Source organism: Enhydra lutris, unplaced genomic scaffold (genome assembly GCF_002288905.1).
Source record: "Enhydra lutris kenyoni isolate GAN:26980312 unplaced genomic scaffold, ASM228890v2 scaffoldscaffold62, whole genome shotgun sequence".
In the NCBI taxonomy this organism is placed as follows: Eukaryota; Metazoa; Chordata; class Mammalia; order Carnivora; family Mustelidae; genus Enhydra; species Enhydra lutris.
The window spans coordinates 10,360,422-10,382,648 of record NW_019154146.1 but is presented as its reverse complement, the minus strand read 5'-3'; the positions used below and the strand labels follow the sequence as shown (position 1 = coordinate 10,382,648).

The 22,227-nt window shown below is 45.9% G+C and overlaps 1 protein-coding gene across 5 annotated transcripts in view; it reads left to right on the top strand.

Moving 5' to 3' along the window:
- Window positions 1–3,351: 3,351 nt before the first annotated feature.
- LOC111158684 (zinc finger DHHC-type containing 14) overlaps window positions 3,352–22,227 on the top strand; it is a 269,562-nt gene continuing 250,686 nt past the window's right edge. For 4 of the 5 annotated variants that reach the window (XM_022520891.1, XM_022520889.1, XM_022520890.1 and 1 more), the window contains exon 1: window positions 3,352–3,642. In XM_022520891.1, coding sequence (XP_022376599.1) covers window positions 3,398–3,642 — 245 coding nt within the window. In that variant the 5' untranslated portion in view covers window positions 3,352–3,397. The remainder of the gene's footprint in view (window positions 3,643–22,227) is intronic. The other variant, XM_022520892.1, reaches the window with a different exon arrangement.

Below are 22,227 nucleotides of genomic sequence, written 5' to 3'. Positions count from 1 at the left end.
GATTACTTATGTTGTATAAAATTCCATCTTGCTAACAAACTCACTCTGGGGACTCTCCATGCTAGCTTGATGAGATCAGTGGCCATGTTGGGAAAGGGCACATGACAATGAACTCCAGGTGCCCTCTAGGAGCTGAGAGCAGTCTCCAGTGGACAGCCAGAAAAAGCCAGGGTCTTCCATCCTACAGCTGCAAGGAAATGAAATCTGCCAGACACCTGTGAGGAAGCTCACACTTTCCTAGTTGAGCCCCCAGATAAAACACAGCCTTGTCAACACCTTGATGGTAGGTTAAGACCTGAAGCAGAGGACCCTACATCCCTGGACACCTGACCCATTAAAAAGTGTGAGATATTGAACTGTTATTGAGTTTCTTAATTTGTGATAATTTGCAGCAATACATTACTAATTCACATGTACCACCCAATGTAAACAATTTTCCATAGTTTGTCAGTATTGTTTCATCAATATGGTCATGGTTTTGGAGATGGATGGGCTGGAGTATTTTAAAGCACTTGCAAATACTTTAGTGTCTCTAACAGAGAAGGACTTTTTAAAAGTACAACAGTGATACCAGAAAAACTAAGACTTCACTGAGAACCAAAATAGAAGTCTTTTTAAAGCCAGGAAGTTGATGAAGCTAGTATATTAATTGGACATAGGGAGAAAAGGTATGTTCTATAAATTGAGTAAGAATAACATCCCCTTGATCCCATGAGTTAAAGAACAGGTAAGCATATGAGACCTTTCACTTGAAATGTCTAAGCCTTGCCAGTTGTTGTTGTCGTTGTCATTTTTAAATACTGCAGTCACAAAGTACTTAATTGTTCCTATCATATGCTCATAGGTCATACAAAACCTAAAATCACTGAATCCCGATTCTGATTGTAGGACCCATACCCCTAACCTGCTCTGGAATGGACCCTTGTGAATTCCACTTTTTTCATAACTCCTTATGACTTCATGTCCCACTATAATTGCCATCCTTACCACTTTTCCCTTACTGCAGGAAGTTCTTTCCAACTGATCCCAGTTCTTTTCTACCTTCGACAAGGCTCACCGAGCCAGCGCTTTTTAAAAAGGAAATTCTCAGGGCTCTGGGTTCAATTTCATCTCCACCACCGGGGCACTCTGAGATCTCTGGCAAGTAGAGCGTTCTCTAAACTGCACACAGTAGGGCCTCGCAGGGTTGCAGCAAAGATCAGATAAAGAACGTGTGGAACGTGTAAAGTACCCAGCACCGGGAAGCCACAGCCGCCCCCCACCATTCCCTTTGTTAGTTCGCATCTCCAGTCTCCGAGCACCATAACGCCCAGCACCGCGCCTCTCCCGCTTTCGTCGCGGGGGATGCAGGGATTTGTAGTTTTTTGCTTCCCAAATAGTATTTCCTCTCAGAGCCAGTGGGCGAGAGGAAGAACTACACATCCCAGTGGGCGGCGAAAGGAAAGCGGGGCTCGCAAAACCGAGCGTCCCCGCCCGGCCGCCTTTGCTTTCCGCTGCCCACTGGTTGTTCCCACCACGCGAGGGCTCCGACCCCGCGGTAAAGCCAGGGAGCGCGCGAGCGCACCGGCGGATCGGCCGGGACGGTGGGGCGGAGCGGGCAGGGGAGGCGCGGGCTCTAGAGGAGATCGGTCGGTCCCTCTGCTGTCCTGGGCGCTCGCAGGGGAAAAGGGAGCAATAAAGCGAGTAAATCGCGAGCGCCCGTGTCGGAGAAGTGAGAAAGGGCTGGGGAGGCAGCAACCTCCGCAGAGCCTGGCCGCCACGGGCTTGTCCTCCGGGACCGAGGCAGGAATCCGGGGCCGGAGGGGACCCAGACCACTACGGTCTCCCCGCGGGAAACCTGGGAGCCGTTCGGGCCCCGAAACCCCGGCCTGCAGCCCTCCTCCCGGACTCAGGCCTGCCCCGTACCCCGTCTCCCCATCCCGTCGCCGGGCACCCCCGCCCACTGCCGGGCAGCAGTAGAGCTCCCGGCAAGTCGACCACGCGCCCCGCAGCGGGGAGGAAGAGGACGAGCCGGGGCAGGCCCGGGGAGGGTCACCTCTCCGCGGAGGTTCCTCAGGTCCCCGGGAGCGGCAAAAAGGGCTTTGCGTGTAGCAGCGTGAGTGTGTGTGTGTGCAGCGTGTGTGTGTGTGTGTGCGCGCGCGCGCGCGCCAAAGCGGCAGCGGCTGCCGGGAATAAACCGGAGGAGAAGCCGGGAGGCGGCGGCCCGAGTCTGCGGGCGAGTGCGCGCCCCGGCCAGCGGGCACCGACCCAAGCCGTCCGCGAGCGATGCCAGCGGGGACCCCAACGCCTTCCCCCGGGTAGTGGAGGGGACCGCGCCGGGCCCGCCCGAGGGGCCTGGGGCGGGGACCCGGCGGGGCCGGTGCAGGGCTCCGCGGGCGAGAAGGAGGAGCGGGAGGAGGAGCCGGACTGGCTCTGCAAGGGCCGCCGCCCACCCGGCTGGGAGGAGGCGGACCCGCTCCGAGCGCCGCGCGCGCGCCGGGGCTGAGCCTTGCAAACAAGTGTCTGTGGCGCTCGCCCCGCGGCCCCGAGACGCGCTCCGCCGCCCCCCCCGCCCCCGCCCCCGCGGCCCTCCTTGCGCCCCGCCCGGCCCCTATGGGGCAGGAGGGAGCCAGGGAGCCGCTGGCCGTGCAGCCCACCAGCCGCCGCCGCTTCCCTCGGCCCGGGCGGTCCCGGCAGCCCCGCGCAGGGGCCGCGGTCTGGACTCGGCTGCCAGGCGCGCCGGCGCGGGGTCGCCGCGCGAGCAGCGCCCGGGCTGTCGCCGAGCCCGCTCCTGACAGAAGAACGTGCTCGGTTTCCCCACCCACCCCTGGGAGGGGTTGCCGGTGCCGCGAGCGGCCTCCCAGTTTCCATCGCTCTCTCCTGGGGAGGATCCGCCGCCGGGAGGAAGGATTGGAATAAACCTGGCCGCGGCGCCGAAGTGGCTCCTGAGGAAGCCGGCGCCGGGGCCGCCGCCTCGTGTCCCCTCGGGGCGCAGCGCTCGGGGGTCGACGGGCCGGAGCCGAGGCGCGGCCGGCGGGCCGGGGGCGGCGGGGCCGAGCGAGCGGCGGGGCGAGGGGGCGGGCGCGCGGCGAGCCGGGGACCGACCGGGCGGCCCCTCGCGCCCCGCGGGGCCCCGGAGCCCCGGTACGTGGGCTGGAAGCAACTGAGGACCGCCGCCGCGGGCTGCAGGCGAGTACCGTCCCTCCCGGAGGGGGACCCGGCTATGACAGCTGGGATCCCGCAAGGGTTAACCTGGGTGTCCTCGGCAAAGTTGTCGCCGAGTCGGGAGCCGGCGTAGGGGCCGCGGCGCCGCGGCTCGGGGGGGCGGCCGGGCGGCCGGCGGCGGTCGTGGCTCGGCGGGGCCCGCGCGGCCGGGGGGCTTCTGGGGGCGTGCGCCCCCCGCCGGCTGCCCTCGTGGATGCCTCCCGGCGGCGGCGGGCCCATGAAAGACTGCGAGTACAGTCAGATCAGCACCCACAGCTCCTCCCCCATGGAGTCGCCCCACAAGAAGAAGAAGATCGCGGCCCGGAGGAAATGGGAGGTTTTCCCGGGAAGAAACAAGTTCTTCTGCAACGGCAGGATCATGATGGCCCGGCAGACCGGCGTCTTCTACCTGACGCTCGTCCTCATCCTGGTCACTAGCGGACTCTTCTTCGCCTTCGAGTAAGTGGCCGCGGAAGCTCCGCGACGCCCCGCTCCCCTCGCCTCCCCCGACCCCTGCCCCTCCTTCCGCTACTTTCGTTTTCTAGAAGCCTTATTTGCTGTACATTGTTATATAATGCAAACCCACTTCTCCCTCTTTTTCTTCGGGAGGTCCGTTTGCTCTTTGGTCCCCAGAGATGAGGCAGCCCTGGGTCGGGCTTTAGGAGTGGAGAGGGGAGAGGGCACGCCTGGAAGGTGTGCCGGCCTCGTTGCTCCCAAGGGTTGTGTGGCACCTCGAAGGTGACTGATTCTTGGTGCTGTCTCTGCTGAGTTTGGAGACTAGCAAGCCAGCCTAGATGTAGCCTTGTGTGCGAAGGGAGGATGAGGCTGATTGCTCAGGCAGTCAGGGGTAAATGCAATGACTTCCTTCCTTGCTCACCAGCATAGGGCATCTTGTTAATCTCATTTACTAAGTCTTCTAGGTACCTTCGCTAAAGAGTGAAGAATCTTGGTTATTTCACGGTTCCAAGTGTAGGCCACCCGATGTAGCCTGGAAGGATATTTTCATTTTTCGTTCTCCTTAGATGGTCACTCTTGATCAGCAATTTCTGATTTACCATGAGCTTTCCAAACTCTTTGCTTTTAAAAAAAGTTTCAATAAAAAATGTTGAAAATACATATTTTCTCCTCTCCCCCTCCCCCAGTGTTGGGGGAACAGGTGAGAGGAGACTTTCTCAGTCTGTTCAGGAAAAGTATGACACTGTATGGTAACTTCTGTTTCCGGAAACAGTACTTTGGGACTTTAGGGCTTTTATTTGAAGAAAAGCACATGCAAGTCTTCGCCGTTTTCAGGAAAATCAAGTTGGCCAGTAGCAACTGTCCTCCTGCCAACTAATGAAAGATCTTCTTATTTATTAATAGGTTAGATAAAGTCCTTTAACCACCTTCCAGAATCAATTTCAATTGCTTTTATTAGGTCCAACATTTGCAATGTAGCTTCTTATGTAATTGCTGGTATCCTGTGTCCAATCAAAGTTGTAGCTACTCCCCCACGACACTCCCCCACCCCCAAAATACATTTACTGGGGGTACTTTGCATGTTCCATATCCTGCTTATTATGAGGCATGGTACCCATTCAGTCTCCATCTTCTGTTGCATAGGGTTAATTAAACCTTTGTGTTTATTTACTTTTGTCTCCGATAAGTCTGAATAGGCTCTTATTTTGCGCCTGGGGTTTGGTATTCCAAATGCCATGTCAGTCAGAAATGAATGATCTCTTGACAGTGTAATACCTTTCTTGTAAAGCCTCTGACCCTGAGGGGAAACATTTTGCATCTGAACATTGTGCTATGATGAACAGGATTGAGTTAGAGCAGGTGAGGAGAGAGATCTCAGAGGTAAGCCACGCAGTGCCCCCAGGCCTCACACACAGCCCCTTCCTTTCTGACTAGGTACATTTCCCAGGTCTCTTCCAGAAATTTAACTTTGGGCACATTTGCAACTAGGGTGGAGCCTGTTGGGGGCCTTGGGGATGGCAGAGGGAGGTTGTGAAACGGCTTTGGCAATGGCAGGAGAAATGTTCTTTCCCTCCTGTGTTGCTCCCCTTGTCCCCTTCCAGAGGCAGCCACTGGTCCTTACAGACCAGGGTCTGAGTCATAATAGATTCAGGCCCTGGGGTGAGGATACCATGTGATTGAACACAAATGCCATGCTTCTAATGGTGGCTTCTATTACAGGTGGCCTTCTAGATAGATAGGCTTCACTATGTTCCTAATGTTAAAAAAGTTTTGAACTGATCTGTATTGGCATTTTTGCTCTCTTTTTAGCAATTTTAAGAGTGGGGGAAAACGGGTTAGTTTTGTGAGCTTCAGCCACAGGTGTGTTTCATCCGGGATGATGAATGTTTCATTTTCTGTGTACACCCAGATCCCCACTGGATGGTTAGAGATCCCCTCTAGTTGTACTTACTTTTATTTTCTTTATTCAAGTACTCCTTCGTGCAAACCATCATAAATTCATTTGCGCCTCTTAAGCTTTGTGTGTGTTTCTTCCAAGAATTCCCCAAAGTCCTCACTGGTGGGTTGTTAGCGATCCTTCTCTGCATGGGCATTGTGCTAACCAGTGGCTGGAGGGATAAACATGTGTGCTGGGATTTTATTAGCTACTATTGGTAGCTTCATTTTTAGATAAGCTCTTTGTGTGTTTGTGTGTGTGTGTGTGTGTGTTTGGTCTTCGTGAGTGTTGCTTCAATTAGGCAATTTGAAATTTCAAGAAAATAGGCCAGTCCTGGCCTGATGCCTCAGTTGGGAAAAATCACAGGGCTGTTCAAACTATAGAATATAATGGTTTGGCTAAGAATATTGTCACTGTGTTGCTTTTAAGTTCTTATCATTGCTAATGACAAAGTGAAATTAAATGACTTTGGCCAAATTAATCTGATAGACTCAGAGAAGCAATTAGTTCAATTAGAAGCATGCATAGGATATGAAATGCCAGCAGCCTAAAAGAGATCAAGAGAAAGTGCCAGTTTTGTCTGCTTATCGCCTGCCTTCCTTCTGCCCTTTCTTTACTTATTTATTGAGCATATACTATGTGTTTGCCTACTTGGATTAATTTCATGTCTAGATAATTTTAATATTAGTAGAGTTCGTGTTCAAATATTAGAGTCCATGTTTCCCTATACGGTTAACAAAAGGCGAGTACAACATTTGAAAGGAAGTCACAGGGCTTAGCCTCGGACCTCTTTTTCCTGCAACTCTTCACCTGCCCTTCCTCTCAGTCCCAACCTTGAACAGAGGACAAGGAAGTTCGTGCAAGAGAAAGGGACTTACTTATTAGAGCAGAGCAACAGGTGTTGATACTGCCTCTGGCCCTGGGCAAACGGCAGGGCAGGAATGACTGTTCCCCCATGACCGGTGAAATGACAGAGGCATAGAGAAGTGAAATAACCAAGGGTCACACACTAACTAGTGGCAGGGCTTCTGACTACAAAGCCAGTGCCCTTTCTGCCCCACAGTGCTGCCCTCCCTCCAAGCATAGAATGGTGCTTAAAGGTAAGGACTTTGGAAGGACAGATCCCAAGAGTCTAACCAGAAGTATGACCCTGGGCAAATAATGTGACTTTTCTAAGCCTCGGTTTCCCAGTCTGTTAAATGGGATTAATAGTATCTACCTTAAGGTGTTACGAAGATTGGATTAAAAAGTATAGTTAGTGCCGTGTCTCATACATAGTCAATACTCAATAAATAGCACATATCATTAGCGCAAACCTTAAAAGTAGCCTCCCCAGGACTCCCTTTTCTGAAAGCCTTTGAAGTAGGGAGTAAGTGGATTAATTGTATAACAGTGATAGCACATTGGGCTGGAAAAAAAATGTGGAACTGTGTAGTTTGCAGTTGAAATAAAGACGTTTGTATGAGTCTGAGACGTGGCTTCACTCTTGCCCCTTTGGAGTGGGAGTCCCGTCAAGAGGTCTGGGACCCCCGCCTCCCCTTGTCCAGACCTGAGTGGGAGCACTGAGAAGGCCTCCAAGAAGCCGGGACTGGATTTCATTTCCATTTTCAGACCTACCATCTTAGCACCATGAAGACAGGAAAAAAAGCTACTGGAAGATACATGATGCAACTCCGCTCGTTTGCAAGTAGGGCTGGGTTGTGCATTTCGGGGCACCTTGTGTTCAGCATATGTACTGATATGTCCTGATAGAGAGTGCTAGCAGTTTGTTAGCCATATTCGAGATGGAAGGAAGCTGCTCACAGCGCTGTCCACACCTGTCACTGCTCCTCGCAGTTACTGAGGGCCTGGTTCATCTGAGTCTCCCAGTGATGTCCTTGTTCTCACGTCCCCAGAAGCACAATTGGAGAAGATCGATGAGCTTGATCAATTTCTGTGTCTCTTCTTCTCTGTCATACGCATACTTACAGCCTGCCCTTGTTTCGGTTTGAAATTTTGAAAAGAAAAAGTCTTTGGTCTCATCTTGGTCATAGTCTCCGATCCAAGAAGGAAATGAACCAGGAGGCCAGGAGCCTCTGTGAGGTGAGGGGAAGCCCATCCTGATCGTGGACTTGACAGTCTCCCAGTTCCATGCTGTGGTCACAGACAGTTCAGAGGTGTGACTGGGGCAGAAACCCTTGGGAATGTGGATGCTTTCTTAAATTTCTCATCACTAGAAGTACATTGATTTTTTTTTTAAATATGTTTTCTTCTTCTCCTCTCCCTCCCCTTTTCTCCTTCCCTCCTTCCCTTTGTTTCTTCTTCTTCCTCCTTCTCCTCCTTCTTTCTTTGGCTAATCCCCTCTGAAATACTTGATGACTAATTGGTCATCCGTGGGACTGGGGTGATGTTTGCTTTGAAGATGGAACAAGGGCCTGTCCCCCATAAACAAAAGTGCTATTTCTAATAATAATTTCTCCCCTATAGATTGGAAGTCCTTTATTATTTAGTAGAAGATGCTACCCTTATAACCTAGAAGGACCCTCTTCTTTCTCAACTGTCCTATTCAGAAGTGCATCAAGTTTTCCACCATCGCAGAAGACCTCTGGGAAGTGTCCTGTCTTCTGGCCAGATGCTGGCCAAGCCATGCGTCATAGAACACCGAGGGCATGATGGTAGATGATAGTGGATACCATCAGGATGTTACCCTCAACATTTCCTATTAACCAAGTAACCTTATTATTGACCTCTTGACTTGAGGGCACTAACCCATTCATTTGTGTGCGAGATCAACACATGTATATTTCATGAGCTTAGGGAATGCGTCAGTTTTGCTCACTGTTGTGCTCCAGTACCTAAAATAGTATCTGTTACATAGCAGGCTCCCTGTGAATATTTGTTGTTTATGGCATAATGGCAATATGGAAACACTCTGAAACGATAACTTCCTTGTGCTTTAGTTTTTCATCTTGGAAAGCTGTCAACATTAATAAAATTTATAATTAATAGTGCCTTCTAGAGCACATTTGCCTTAAAAGCTTTGATTATTAGATGTAATTCTTCTGATTTTAGAATCAGTTCTCATCCCCTTTCAAGTGTGTTAATTGAAGCAGAGAAAATAAAAGGTTTTCTTAGTTACTTAGAAACTAGTGACAGAGTTGAGCTGTTCACTTGGCTAACTAAGACTTCTTTCAAGTTTTTCTTTATTTTTTAACTAAATGCTTTAAGCAAATGAAGTACTCTGTGATATATAAGAGTGTTACCCAACTACCACCAGTACCTGGAATAATAATTTCACATTTTATGGGTTCTTGACTTTAGATACTTGAATTTATTTAATAAAACTCTTAAGGATTCTGTTGACTCTCAGCTAGTGGGAAGTGATACCAAATTATACAGAAAGGATGCCTGTGGGTGCCTGTAATAGGTAATGATGGTCAATTATTTAATGGGTCATATCTATATAACCTGAAGATTTTTCCTTTGCAGAGCAATGTTGCACGTAATTTATTCATTGCAGAGTTGCTCTGTCTTAGCAAGAGAATTTAAATTAAGTGTTTCAACGAAGTGTGTTCATTTCTTCGCAGCTGAGGTTGTTGGGAAAGGGAAAACACTGGTAGTCAACAGATACTTCTAAGGAGTTATATCCAGGAATTTAGATCTGATAAAATGTTGGCTCAGGTAAAGGCTGGGGACCATCTTAATTCTTTTGTTTAGTTTTTAGTAAATATGAAAGTTGGTCCCAATTCATACTAATTTTTATAAACTGGATGATCTTCTACCTCCTCAATTTCTGCCCTTTAAAAAATGTAAAAAAAAAAAAAAACAAACCGAACGTAATATTAGACTTTTGCAGAAGAGTCTGTGTACCAGACATGCAAGTTTGGAAATAAACTACTGTAAAGAGTGCCTGTGGAGCTACCACTCAACTCCGGAACTACCTGGATATGGGGGCTTTGAGTCTACTCACACGCTCTGGGTTTCAGCTCTGATCCATCTCCCTGCCCCTCCCTGAGGTCTTCAACACCTGAGTTCAGTCATTATTAATGTCTTGCCTCTTTTCCCTCTAGGTTTCTTAATGTATGCATTCCCAAACAATAGATTGTTTCTATATAAAAATTATAAAGAAAAAATTCTTATATATATAAAAAAGTAAAGGAATCTTTTGTAGATACAACCCCCACCAAAACAAACAACCCCACCCTCCATCTCTGTCCCTTTCCCTCCCTCTGTCTGGACCGTCAAAGAGTAAATTGCAGACATCATGTCCTTTTATATGCAAACTTTTCAGCATTTAATTCTTAAGAAGAAGACATTCTCTTATGTAAGCACAGTATCATTAAACATTGAACAATACAAGTGTGAGCTGTGTGGGTCCATTTAAGTGTGGATTTTTTTCATAGTACAGTACTGTGAATGCATTTGATCTTCCTTGTGGTTTTCTTCCTTTTTTTTTTTTTTAAGATTTTATTTATTTATTTGACAGACAGAGATCACAAGTAGGCAGAGAAGCAGGCAGAGAGAGAGGGGGAAGCAGGATCCCCGCTGAGCAGAGAGCCCAATGTGGGGCTCGATCCCAGGACCCTGAGATCATGACCTGAGCCGAAGGCAGAGGCTTAACCCATTGAGCCACCCAGGCGCCCCTCTTTCTTTCTTTCTTTCTCTTTTTTTTTTTTTTTTAAGATTTTATTTATTTGACAGAGAGAGACACAGCGAGAGAGGGAACACAGGGAACACAAACAGGGGGAGTGGGAGAGGGAAAAGCAGTTTTCCTGCAGAGCGGGGAGCCTGATGTGAGACTTGATCCCAGGATTCTGGGATCATGACCTGAGCCAAAGGCAAATGCTTAATGACTGAGCCACCCCGGCACCCTCCTTATGGTTTTCTTAATAACATTTTCTTTTTTCTAGCTTACTTTATTGTGGGAATACAGTGTGTAATACATGTAACATACAAAATATGTGTTTGGACTGTTTATTTTATCTGTAAGGCTGCTGGTCAGCAGTAGGCTATTAGTAGTTAAAAATTTTGAAGGTGTTGAAAGTTATACACCAATTTCCAACTGATGGAGTGGGGGTGAAGTGGGGCTGGCAGCCAACCCCTGTTTTGTTCAAGAGTCAGCTATAATACTATCAATTTCAGTAAATTTAATGTGGCTACAACAGTCCATATTTAAATTTTACTGTTAGGTTTAAGTTTATGATCTTGGTATTTGTTTTGTGCTTATCTAATATGTATAATTTCTCATTTCTCCTTCTAGCCTTCATTTAGATGAACTGCATATTTTTAATATACCATTTTATTCTTTTTAAAAATAAATATTTAAACTGTATTTCTTTGTATTTTTTTAGTAGTTATGTAAGAGATCAGAATATGCATCTTTATCCTGTGATAGTCTACCTCCAAATAGTAATACTATATTTCACAAATAATGTAGAAAAACTAAAACATTATAATTCTAGTTACTTCTCCCACCCTTTGTAACTCTGTTGTCATATATTATATACTGTGTGTGCTATAAACCCAGTAATGTTAATACTGTAAAGCTGTCAATAGTATGTAAGAGAAACATAAATACATATATCTATATGAAACGAAGATAATTTAAAGTAAAACATATGCCCATATATAAAAGCTAAAATAATACATTTATACATGTATAAAATAGAGACAATTTTAAATGGGGTTTTATATTTATATTTACATATTTACCATTTCTAGTACTATTTATTCCATCTCTATCGTTTCGCTTTGGCAAAAGTACTTTTAGCACTTCTTGATGCAGGTCTGCTGGTGACAAGTTCTTTTAGATTTTGATTTTTCTGAAAATGGTTGCCTTCATTTTTTAAAAGGTAGAAGATATTTTCACTGGATAGGATATTGACCCATTGTCTTCTGTTCTCTTGTTTCTGATGAGAAGTTAATCCTTTTTTTAGCATTGTCCCCTGTGGCATATAATGGGTGAGTTTTTTCCCAGTGGATTTTTCTCTTTATCTTTTGGTTTTAACTGCTGAACTATGACATGCCCAGGTGTAGTATTCTTTCTACTTATATGACTCAGGGTTTGCTAAGACTTCTGGGATCTGTGGGTTGATATCTTTCATCAGTTTTAGAAATTTTTCATCCATTATTTCTTCAGTTATTTCTTTTTTCTGTCTCTTATCCCATTTTTTTAATACTCTGTGTGTGTATGTGTGTGTATGCATGTGTGTGTGTGTATGCTTCAATTTCAATAATTCCTCTTGGTCTGACTTTATATTTAGTGATTCTTTCTTCTGCTTTCTTCTGCTTTTAACATCATAGATGTTGAAACATCTATGATGTCAGGCACCTGGGTGGCTCAGATGGTTAAGCCTACACCTTCGGCTCAAGGCATGATCCCAGGGTCCTGGGATTGAGTCCCGAATTGGGCTCCCTGTTCATTGGGGAGCCTGCTTCTCCCTCTGCCTGTCTCTGTCTCTGTCTCTCATGAATAAATAAAATCTTTTTTTTTAAAGATTTTATTTATTTATTTGTCAGAGAGAGAGAGAGAGAGAGAGAGAGAGTGAGCACAGGCAGACAGAGTGGTAGAGGGAGAAGCAGGCTCCCTGCGGAGCAAGGAGCCTGACACGGGACTCGATCCCAGAACCCTGGGATCATGACCTGAGCCGAAGGCAGCCGCTTAACCAACTGAGCCACCCAGGCGTCCCTAAATAAAATCTTTTAAAAAAATCTGTGATGTCTTTTTAAAAAATTTTTGAGCATTTCTACATTTAAAAAACTTTTTTATATAATTAAAAAAATAATTCCTATTCTTCTGAAATTCTCCATCCATTCATGTCCATATTTTCCTCTGGATCCCTTAACGTATTTTCTTGTAGCTATTTAATTTTATTATTTTTAAAAGATTTTATTTATTTATTTGACAGAGACAGTGAGAGAGGGAACACAAGCAGGGGGAGTGGGAGAAGGAGTAGCAGGCTTCCTGCTGAGCAGGTAGCCTGATTCAGGGCTTGACCTGAGCTGAAGGCAGACACTTAACAACTGAGCCATCCAGGTGCCCTGTAGTTATTTTAAACTCCCAGCCTAATGATTCTAATAGCTGTATCATCTCTGGGTCTACTTCTTTTGGCTATTTCTCCTCTTGCCTATGGGTTGTATTTCTCCCTTCTTTGTGTGTCTCATAATTTTTTATTGCATGTCAGATATTGTGTGCAAAAGAATTGTAGAGGATGCAGCAATTTAAAAGGGTGTGACTTTTATCAGGCCACTGGTGTGTGTGTTGAGTCAGTTTAATCTGTTATTGAAATGGGTATGGTCTTTTCTGAAGCTTTAGTTAGATCCGTTTTATCATTGAATTCAAATGTTTCAAGGGCAGAGACTTTCCCTTTAGCAGGAATTGGGATCTGAATTCTTAAGATTTCTCTATGCTTCATAGCCCAGCACCAGCTTACCCAACTGTGGAAGTTTTCTGAGCCAGTCCATTAGCATTTTGGGTTACTGGGGAGTTTTCTTTGCTTTTAGCCCTGTCCCAGCCTTCTTGATCTCAGCGTATCTCTCTTGGTCTAGATGTCTGGCCTCAGCTTTTGGAGAGCTGCTGCAGTGCCTAGGGTGAAGACCTGAAGCACATGAGGGAGATTTTTCTCAGTTTGCATGCTCTGACCCTCCCCTTAGCCTTGGGAAGGTCTTAGAGCCCCTAGGGCAGTTGCCTCTGAACTCTCCTGCTCTACCGCCAGCCTTTGGTGTAGTCTTACTGTCTTTTTGGTGAGGATCTATGGGAAAGAGTTGGCTGGTGGTGCAGATTGGCTGGTGGTGCAGACTTACTCTGTTGCTTAGGCTCTTTGTATTCTTACCCATGCAACCACCCATATAGCCATTAAAATTGCTTAAAAATTTGCCTGTTTTCTCCTTACTCCTGGATATGGTGGATTCCTGTTCCTCCTGAGACTTCGCTAGGAATGAGAGGAGCTGTTGGCCTTTTATCTCTTGGGAAGGGCTCAACGCATTTAAGCTTCTTTGCATCCTCAGCTCCCTGATATATTTAAAAAAAAAAAAAACTGCTTTGTAGCTAATCTGGCTTGTTCTCATTGTCAGAGTGGGAGCGATTGCTCTTACAACTTTCAACTTGTATTTTTCTAACTTAATGTGTTCCTCAGATCCATGTATGTTGTTGCATATATATGTAATTAACTTTTATTGCTATAATATTTGGTTTGTATAAATACACTAAATTTATTCTTCATACTATTTCTAATCTTTCTTTTTTAGACTTCTTGCTGATTCTTGGCATTTACTATCATTTTACGGGGTAGAATATGCAAGGCTGCCTCTTCATAGGTTTTGATTTAAGTGTGTCCTGGCAATGACTATGACATCTCTGTTCAAATGCTTAGGCCTGGGTAACAAAATTTAGCATGAGATTCAGTCTGTTATGCCTTTATATGACGGTGAATTAGTTTTCAAAAGATAAATCATAACTATCATCTAATCATCGAAGTTGAATACAATTAAGAGCAACGTTTATGGAACTGTATGTCCTTATCATAAGTGAGACACTTTATCACAAATCTTCATCTGTTTAATTTGATGCTAGTTTTTCATTGATTTAAAAAGCGTAACTTTTTATCCCCCACTTATAATACTTTGAGTGTGGAGTCTCTTCTCTGATCCCATGCTAGCTTAGATACAAACCCTCAGGTACTTGTAATGGTAATGAAGGTTTGTTACTGACCTCTTCTCATGTAGCTGGCTTTGGGTGAAAGTCCCGATAGAAAGGATTTATGATTGAAGCAGCCAGCCCTCAGCTCTTGTAGACTCTTCAGACTCTGGTCATCTACATGAGAAAGAAAATCTCTTCCTCTTACATGAGCAGTCCCAGAATGAAGAGAGACGTGACAGGTCTCTGTGTGTGTATCCTTTCCCCCTGACTCCATTCTTCTAATCTGTAGAAGCTGTGCTATCCTTAATTTAGGCCTATTTTTGCCTCTACTTCCTTGACCCTTCACAGCTGGGAGCCAACACACCATTGGAATAGGCTTCCCTGTCTCCCTCTAGAGATTTTTGAGGTAGACTTTCTTTCAACTCTAATGAGACCTTTTCATTTTAGAATATTTTATTTTATTTTTTTTTAAGATTTTATTTATTTATTTGACAGAGAGAGATCACAAGTAGACGGAGAGGCAGGCAGAGAGAGAGAGAGAGGAGGAAGCAGGCTTCCTGCTGAGTAGAGAGCCCGATGTGGGACTCGATCCCAGGACCCTGAGATCATGACCTGAGCCGAAGGCAGCGGCTTAACCCACTGAGCCACCCAGGCGCCCCTCATTTTAGAATATTTTAAACACATTTGGACAGAGCACACCATTTTTAAAAATAGGAATACAGTAATTTCCATACATCCTCAAACCGAGTTTTAAAAATTGCTGACCTCAAAGTCCATGGGAACCTGATCTTGCTGTTGAAAGCCATCAAATATGATAAGGCTGGTCGTTGATAGAGGAGGGTGTAGCCAATGGCCATCCGGGGCTGTATGTGGTTTGCCTTGAGGTAGTCTTATCCGTGGAGGAATGGCTGTCTAACTCACTTGGGAAAGGATTTAAGCTCCCTAAGTCTGATATCTTTGTAGGCACTTCTCAAGAATACAGAGAAAAAGCTTATTTTAACACAAAACCCTGGAGTCTATTAGAGATGTCAGTTCTACTTGCTGAGATGAGAAATTATTGCCTCCCTTGTACAGATAGTAAAAATAAAATGGGTCCCCAAAATGTGTGTTCCTGATTACTTTCTTGACAGAATCTGATATCCTTCTTTCTTGTTTTTGTTTTTCCTTTCTCTTAGTGGTGTAGGTGTTTGTGACTACTTTCTCTTTACTGTTTATTTTAATCTTATTTTGTTTTATTTTATTATATTTTATTTTATTTTATTTGACACAGAGAGCATGCTCAAGAGAGCACAAGCTAGGGGAGGAGCAGAGGGAGAGGGAGAACCAGGTTCCCTGCTGAGTAGGAAGCCTGACATGGGGCTCCATCCTAGGACCCTGGGATCGTGACCTGAGCCAAAGGCAGGCGCTTGACTGATCGAGCCACCCAAGTGTCCCTACTGTCTCTTTACATGAAACTTCTACTTCCTATAGTTTCTAGGATGGTCATCTGCTTACCATTTTCTTTTTCTCCTGTATTATATCTCGTTTCCTGCTTGCCCTGAATTCACTTTGCTCATTCCTCTTCTCCCTTTCTTCCTTTCTCGAGCAAGTCTGAATCATCATGGTGATCACTCTTGCCTCTTCCAAGGTGACTTTTCATCTCTTGCTCTCTTTCTCCTCGCTTAGAGCGCTTGTCTTCTAGTCGTGAATTACTCCTGTCTGTGGAGATCTCTTACCCAGGTGTCCTCTGCGGCCCAGGGAGCAATGTATTGAGCCCCACATGTGCTGTTCCCGGATTCACCCCTGTGAGTGAAGAGAACCCCTCCCTGGTCCCCAGCACTGCAGTTTCCCCTTTTCTCACGTACTTGAGTCCTTCATCCTCTACTGATCCTTTCCTTTAATGTCTCTTAGGCTGTACTCTTCTTCTCTTTCCATACTGATGTGGTGGTTTTCAAACATATTCATAACATCTTTAATTCTCTTTCCATTAAAAAATGGAGTATAATTCTTTACACTTTGAATATGAGTCTGCCTTAATACTCTGTTCTAAAGAACAGAATATGGCAGAAGTGATGCTGTGTAATTTCTGAGGCTAGGTAGACATGTGATGAAACTTTCATCTAGGGCACGAGTTCTCTCTCTCTCACTTGGGACATGTACCTTTAGAGCTCTGAGCTACCATGTGAGAAGTCTAGCTACATCACATAGAGACTCCCTGTAGTACAGAGACCACATGGAGTGAGTCTGGACCATAGAGAGGTGCCCATGGATCCCCCAGCTCTTCCCACCCAGCTGTTTGAGTCTTCCTGGCACAGCAGCAGACATGCAAGCTAGTGAACCTTCATAAGATTCCGTTCTCCCTCTTCCCCTGGTCTTTGAGCCACCCCAGTGGAAGCCAATGGAGCAGACATGAACTATTCCCACCATGTTCTCTCCACAGTGAGGATTTGTGAATGAACAATGTTGTTGTTTTAAGCCACTATGTTTTTGGGAGGTTTATTACAGTGGAAAACTTAACTATCAGAAATTCTCAAATGAAGTGTTTAGACTGCTCTGGAGTATGCAGCAATGAATGTGCCACTAATACTAAAGTTATAGTGCTGTCGCTTGAGAAGGAAGAAAATTTTTTCTGGTAACATCAAGGTTAGCTTTTCTCACTCACTGCTTCCATTCCAACGTGTCCTAGAGTAGGAGAGAAAGGAGTTGCTGTTCAATAATGCATCCACAATTGTGCCAAACCCTGGGTCTCCCTTGGGAGAGGTGTTTGTGTTGGTAAAGTAGTTTGAGTTCAGTGGTGTAGGTCCTCACCAGCCCATGCCTGGACCACAGTCCCAGCCTTCTTTCTCGAATTTTCTTCCGTGTTATGCTTGTTATGTTTGTAGTGATAGACTCATACTCCCATTGCATGGAAAAGTAAATCCATACAGAACTGTGGAAATCAATTGTTCAAGACCTTTCTATTTCTCTCACAGCTATTAAGCTAGATGACAACCTCTGTATTCTTTGAGATCTCTGTGTAGAGTCATCCATCTATTGATTCTGGAAAGGGTTGAATGTGGAAACGTGACCCAAGTAGGGATGCCTCTTCAATAGTGCAGTGTGCTAGGATACTCATTCTTCCTGGGATATTGAGACCAGGAACCTGGCTTACCGATCTGCCATACCTTGGACCCACTGAGGCCTTTCTGGTAACAGCCTGTGGTTACTTTGGTTCTGCTGAGCTATGCGTTCCCAGAAGTGGGCAGCTAGACGGCTAGCGACTCCCAGTGATCTGATCTTTCTTGCAGGCCTCAGATTTGCATAATTGATGCACTTTATCATCTTGAATGGTACTATTTTGGGGTCTTTAATGCCATGAATTTCCCATACACACATTCTTGATGACAGATAAGAACGTTGTGGACATATAAGCCAAAGTCAAGTTAAATTCTGCAGCTATATATAGCTTATTTGTCTTTCTGACGAGGGAGAAAAATCCTTTGCTTGGCTCTTACACTTACTAACTCAGATAAATTTTCCTGCTCCTCTGTAAGATAGCAATCCATGCAAATCAAATGCCAGAATCGTCCCTACGTAAATGCAAGTGGTGCTTACAACTCTATTTAGGAGATGTGCGGGTTTGTGTTTCTGTTTCTATTCCATTAGCTTTATGCACGTTTTGTGCAGATATTTCAAAAGGTACGGTCTTGGCTTTTATTTTTATTTATTCATTTTTAAAGATACATTCATTTATTTGAGAGAGAGCACGTGCATGGGGGAGGGCAGAGGGAGAGAATCTTCAAGCTGACTCCCTGCTGAGCGCGGAGCAGGGAGCCTGACCTGGGGCTTGAGCTCAGGACCCAGGAGATCATGACCTGAGCCAAAACCAAGAGTGATGCTCAACCAACTGAGCCGTCCAGACGCCCCAAAAAGAATGGTCTTGTCTTGTACAGATAAAAAGATACTGAAAGTTAGAGAAGCCTACTCTTTGTCATTAAATTATTCTTTAATCAGGATTAATGTTGAGTAAGATTGTGTACAGGAATTATTTCTTCTCTGGCTCACAACAAAAAAATAAAGGTGAGAAGTATTATTTTTAAGCTATATGCCTTTACTGAGCTAGAACACTATTAGCTTCTATTTTTTATTTAAGAGTTGAGGTGGCAACCAATGAAGGGTGCCATTCATTCCTTCCTCTTGGCTGTGGATGGTTATAGTGATACAAGAAATGGTGGGTTTGTTCTCTAGAACGTGAGCTTAATATTCTCGACTCTAAAGAGGATGTGAGCTTTTGGGCTTGGTCTGATCACCCAGAGTTGACCCTAGTTGGTATTTTCGAGGAAGATCTCAAGCTTTCCTGAATGCAAGCCCTGATCATGCATAATAGGGAGATTTAAAGTGTCGACATATATGGAATTGTTCTCCCATCTCCTCATTCTTTCTTTCCTCCGGATAAGTTTTCTATTGCTGCCATAAGGGATTGCCACATACTTTGTGACTTAAAATTACACACGTTCATTATCTGATCTACAGTCCTGTAGATTAGAAAAGTTGGACATGGGTCCCCCAGCAGGGGCAGGACCTTGGGCCGGATGTCTTTCTCCAGTTACAGATGGCCTTCTGAGAGGGGCTTGGCTGGAAGCGGATTGATGCCAGGATTCCAGCAGCTGGCTAGGGGAACAAATGCTTCTGTCCTAAAAGAACAGACAGTGGGGTGGAGGCGCGGGGGGGCGGGTAATCTGCATGGCCAATGACAGCATCCACCGCAGGCAGTGACAGTTTGTGGAGGGGAGAGGGAATCCAGCCAGGCAGGCCACAGATGGGATCGAGGCAGCCCCAGTGACCTGAAGGTGTCAGGCAACTCTCCAGCTCTGGAGGGCCACAGAGCAGAGCCTCAAGTGCAGGGACCTGAGGCGTCCAGGGCAGGGATGTGCTGCTGGGGGTGGACACAGTGTGAAGCTGGAGCAGCAGTCCGCGGGCGGGAGAGAGTCCCTCCCTGACCCCGGCTCTGTCCCCTCCGGGTCTGCGTCTTAGGCCCTGCCAAGCCAGCCCGCATTTGTGTGGAGGAAGGGGAAGGCAAGGCTGGGATTCAGGCTGAACCTGACCTTTCACTAAATTTTCTTCTCGGTGTGAGATAGATCTTTGTCGTCTGAAGATTTTTTAAAATTTAAATTCATTTAGCCAAGGGGTGCCTGGGTGGCTCAGTGGGTTTAGCCTCTGCCTTCGGCTCAGGTCATGATCTCAGGGTCCTGGGATTGGGCTCCACATTGGTCTCTCTGCTTGGTGGGGAGCCTGATTTCTCCTCTCTCTCTGCCTGCCTCTCTGCCTATTTGTGATCTCTGTCTGTCAAATAAAAAGATAAAATCTTAAAAAAAATTCATTTAGCCAACATATAGTACATCATTAGTTTCAGATGTAGTATTCAATAATTCATCAGTTGCATGTAACACCCAGTGCTCATCACATCCTGTGCCCTCCTTCATGCCCATCACCCAGTTACCCCAGCCCCCCACCCCACCTCCCCTCCAGCGACCCTCAGTTTGTTTCCCAGAGTTAAGAGTCTCCTGTGGTTTTTCTTCCTCTCTGATGACTTCCCATTCAGTTTGCCCTCTCCTCCCCCATGATCCTCTGTGCTGTTTCCTATAGTCCCCATATGAGTGAAAGTGTATGATAATTCTTCCTCTGAAGGACTTTTCTCGCTCTGCATAGTACCCTCCAGTTCCATCCATGTCGATGTAAATGGTTAAAGAAGATGTAGGATACACACACACACACACACACACACACACACACACACACACAATGGAATATTACTCAGCCATCAGAAAGGATGAATACTTACTGAAGATTTTATAATTGTCATTGTTTTCTTCTCCTGACTTCACCAAAGAGAATATGGGAGTAATTAGTGATGCTCTAGAAAAAGCTTAAAGAAGCACTCTCTCTTCTGAATCAGGGGGAAAACTGTGGAGATGTTTTATAGGAAAGCAGTAGGTTGTATCAAATGGAAGTATTTCTTCTGTGTTTTAGAAGAAATATTGTCATTATTATTTATTTTCCTTTTTTTTTTTTTTTTTTGTTAGGGAAAGCCATTTTCTAGTCCTAATGGTTCTTCTACCTGTAAGGCTGCTCTTGGCAGTGACGCTGACTAGTAGAGGGGAAGGGGAAGAGTTTGGCTATGCGTGTGGTAGACATGAAGGGCCTCCTTCGTTCCAGAATCTCTGTAGTCTGTTCAGTTCATTCAGCCTCTGGAGAAAAGTGGTTTTACTTGAAGCATCTGGTCGACTACATTGGTCAATGCAAGGAAGACATCTACCAACCGAGGCGATGTTCTGGAGAGACACTGAGACGTCTGCTTCCAGACTGCTTGATCAGACTGCGCTTTCCTGATGCCCGCACTTAGACTGAGAGGAAATGCCATCCTTTTGAATGGGGGCACTCCATCTTGTCCCTTCAGGCCATTTGTTTTTTCCAACAAAAAATCTCATCTTTCTTCATGAGATTTTCACTCTTCTTTTACTTCTGCTAATATTTCTTTACTCGAGGACTATCTGTTGAGTATTTACCACGTGCCAAACACAAGGGGCCCTGTCTCGAGGATTTTATGCGTATCATGTGGCGTCTCCGTGCTGTGAACATTGAGGGGCTGTGCTCTGCTGTCAGGGCCCAGGTCAGTATTTTCTGAGCCTCCGAATAAGCACCGGGCCATGAGATAAGAAATAAAGGTGTTTGTAGCATCTGTGAGAAGTATTTGCACATAAATGCCTTCAGACAGGTGGAGAGCTCTTTGTAACTTGTGCCTTTTTCCCTCTTAAGATTTTATTTCAAAGGTACAAAAGCAGTTTTTGTTATTATCATTCCTCTGAAGAAAATGGACTCCCCAGAAGGTTAATGGTTTTGTGAAGAAGAAAGATCTGGAACCGGAAACTGCCTTCCACGCTCTTCCTGCTCCGGGAGCCGGGCTTCTCTGCTGGGCGGGAGCCAACCCAGACACTAACTCTCCCCACGTACATTTCTTTGCATGATGCAGCTTTCCTTGAGGCTGTGCCTGATCTTCCCCATGCTTTGTGGACCCCCTCCCAGGGCCCTGATCACGATGCCCACACTGTGCCCACCGGAGGCACATGCCTCTGGTGGGCCCCCAGCAGACGGGTTGGACCATTCTGCAAAAGGGCCCGGGCTGCGGCCATCTGGTCTAGGGGAGTTTTGCTCAGAATCAGTTGGGTCATCACCACCAGGGCTGGATAAAGCCCTTTCAAAAGCCATAAACACAAAGAAGTTTCCGGGCCCATTGCCTTTCCCCAGCACTTTTTGTAACTTATATACAAAACATACTTTTGTATATAAGTATGCAAAAAGTATTACTTTTGTAACTTATATACAAAAATAAATTGCAAATCACAAAACTTACCTTCTAACAATGGCAGAATTCTGAATAAAATCCCTGAAGTGGGACTCTTCTCATCTTCATGCTCTGGGAGTACTGATGTCCTAAGCTGACCTGTGGTCTGCCCTGGGGGTAATTCTCGGAGGTCTCCCCCAGAGAGCTGCTGGGATAGAGCCAGTGTGCGGGCCACAGCCCTGAGCCTTTGTCTGGGTCCCACCCAGCCTGCCATGGAACTGCCCCACTGTCTCCAGTCCTTCAGTCACCACCGGGATCCGTGGAGGGAGGCCCTGGTGTGGACAGCTGGGTAGCTCCCAACATCCCTCACACCCTTAACAGCATTGTTTTTAAAGATTTTACTTAGTGAATTATTTCAGAAAGAGAGAAAGTGGGCAGAGGGAGAGGGAGAAGCAGACTCCGCACTCAGTGTGGTGCCCGACCCAGGATTCCATCTCACGACCCTGACATCATGACCTGAGCTGCAATCAGGAGTTGGACCCTTAACCAACTGAGCCACCCAGGCGCCCCTGAACAGGATCTTTTTTTTAAACTTTGAGAGCTAGCAGCACATCATAGAGATCCACGCACACACCCACGTCTACACACACTTGCACACACGCTCTTGCCAACAGAAACGGAAATTTCACGAAGGAGCACTTCTTGAACTATGTGCCGGGAGCTCTCTTCTCATCA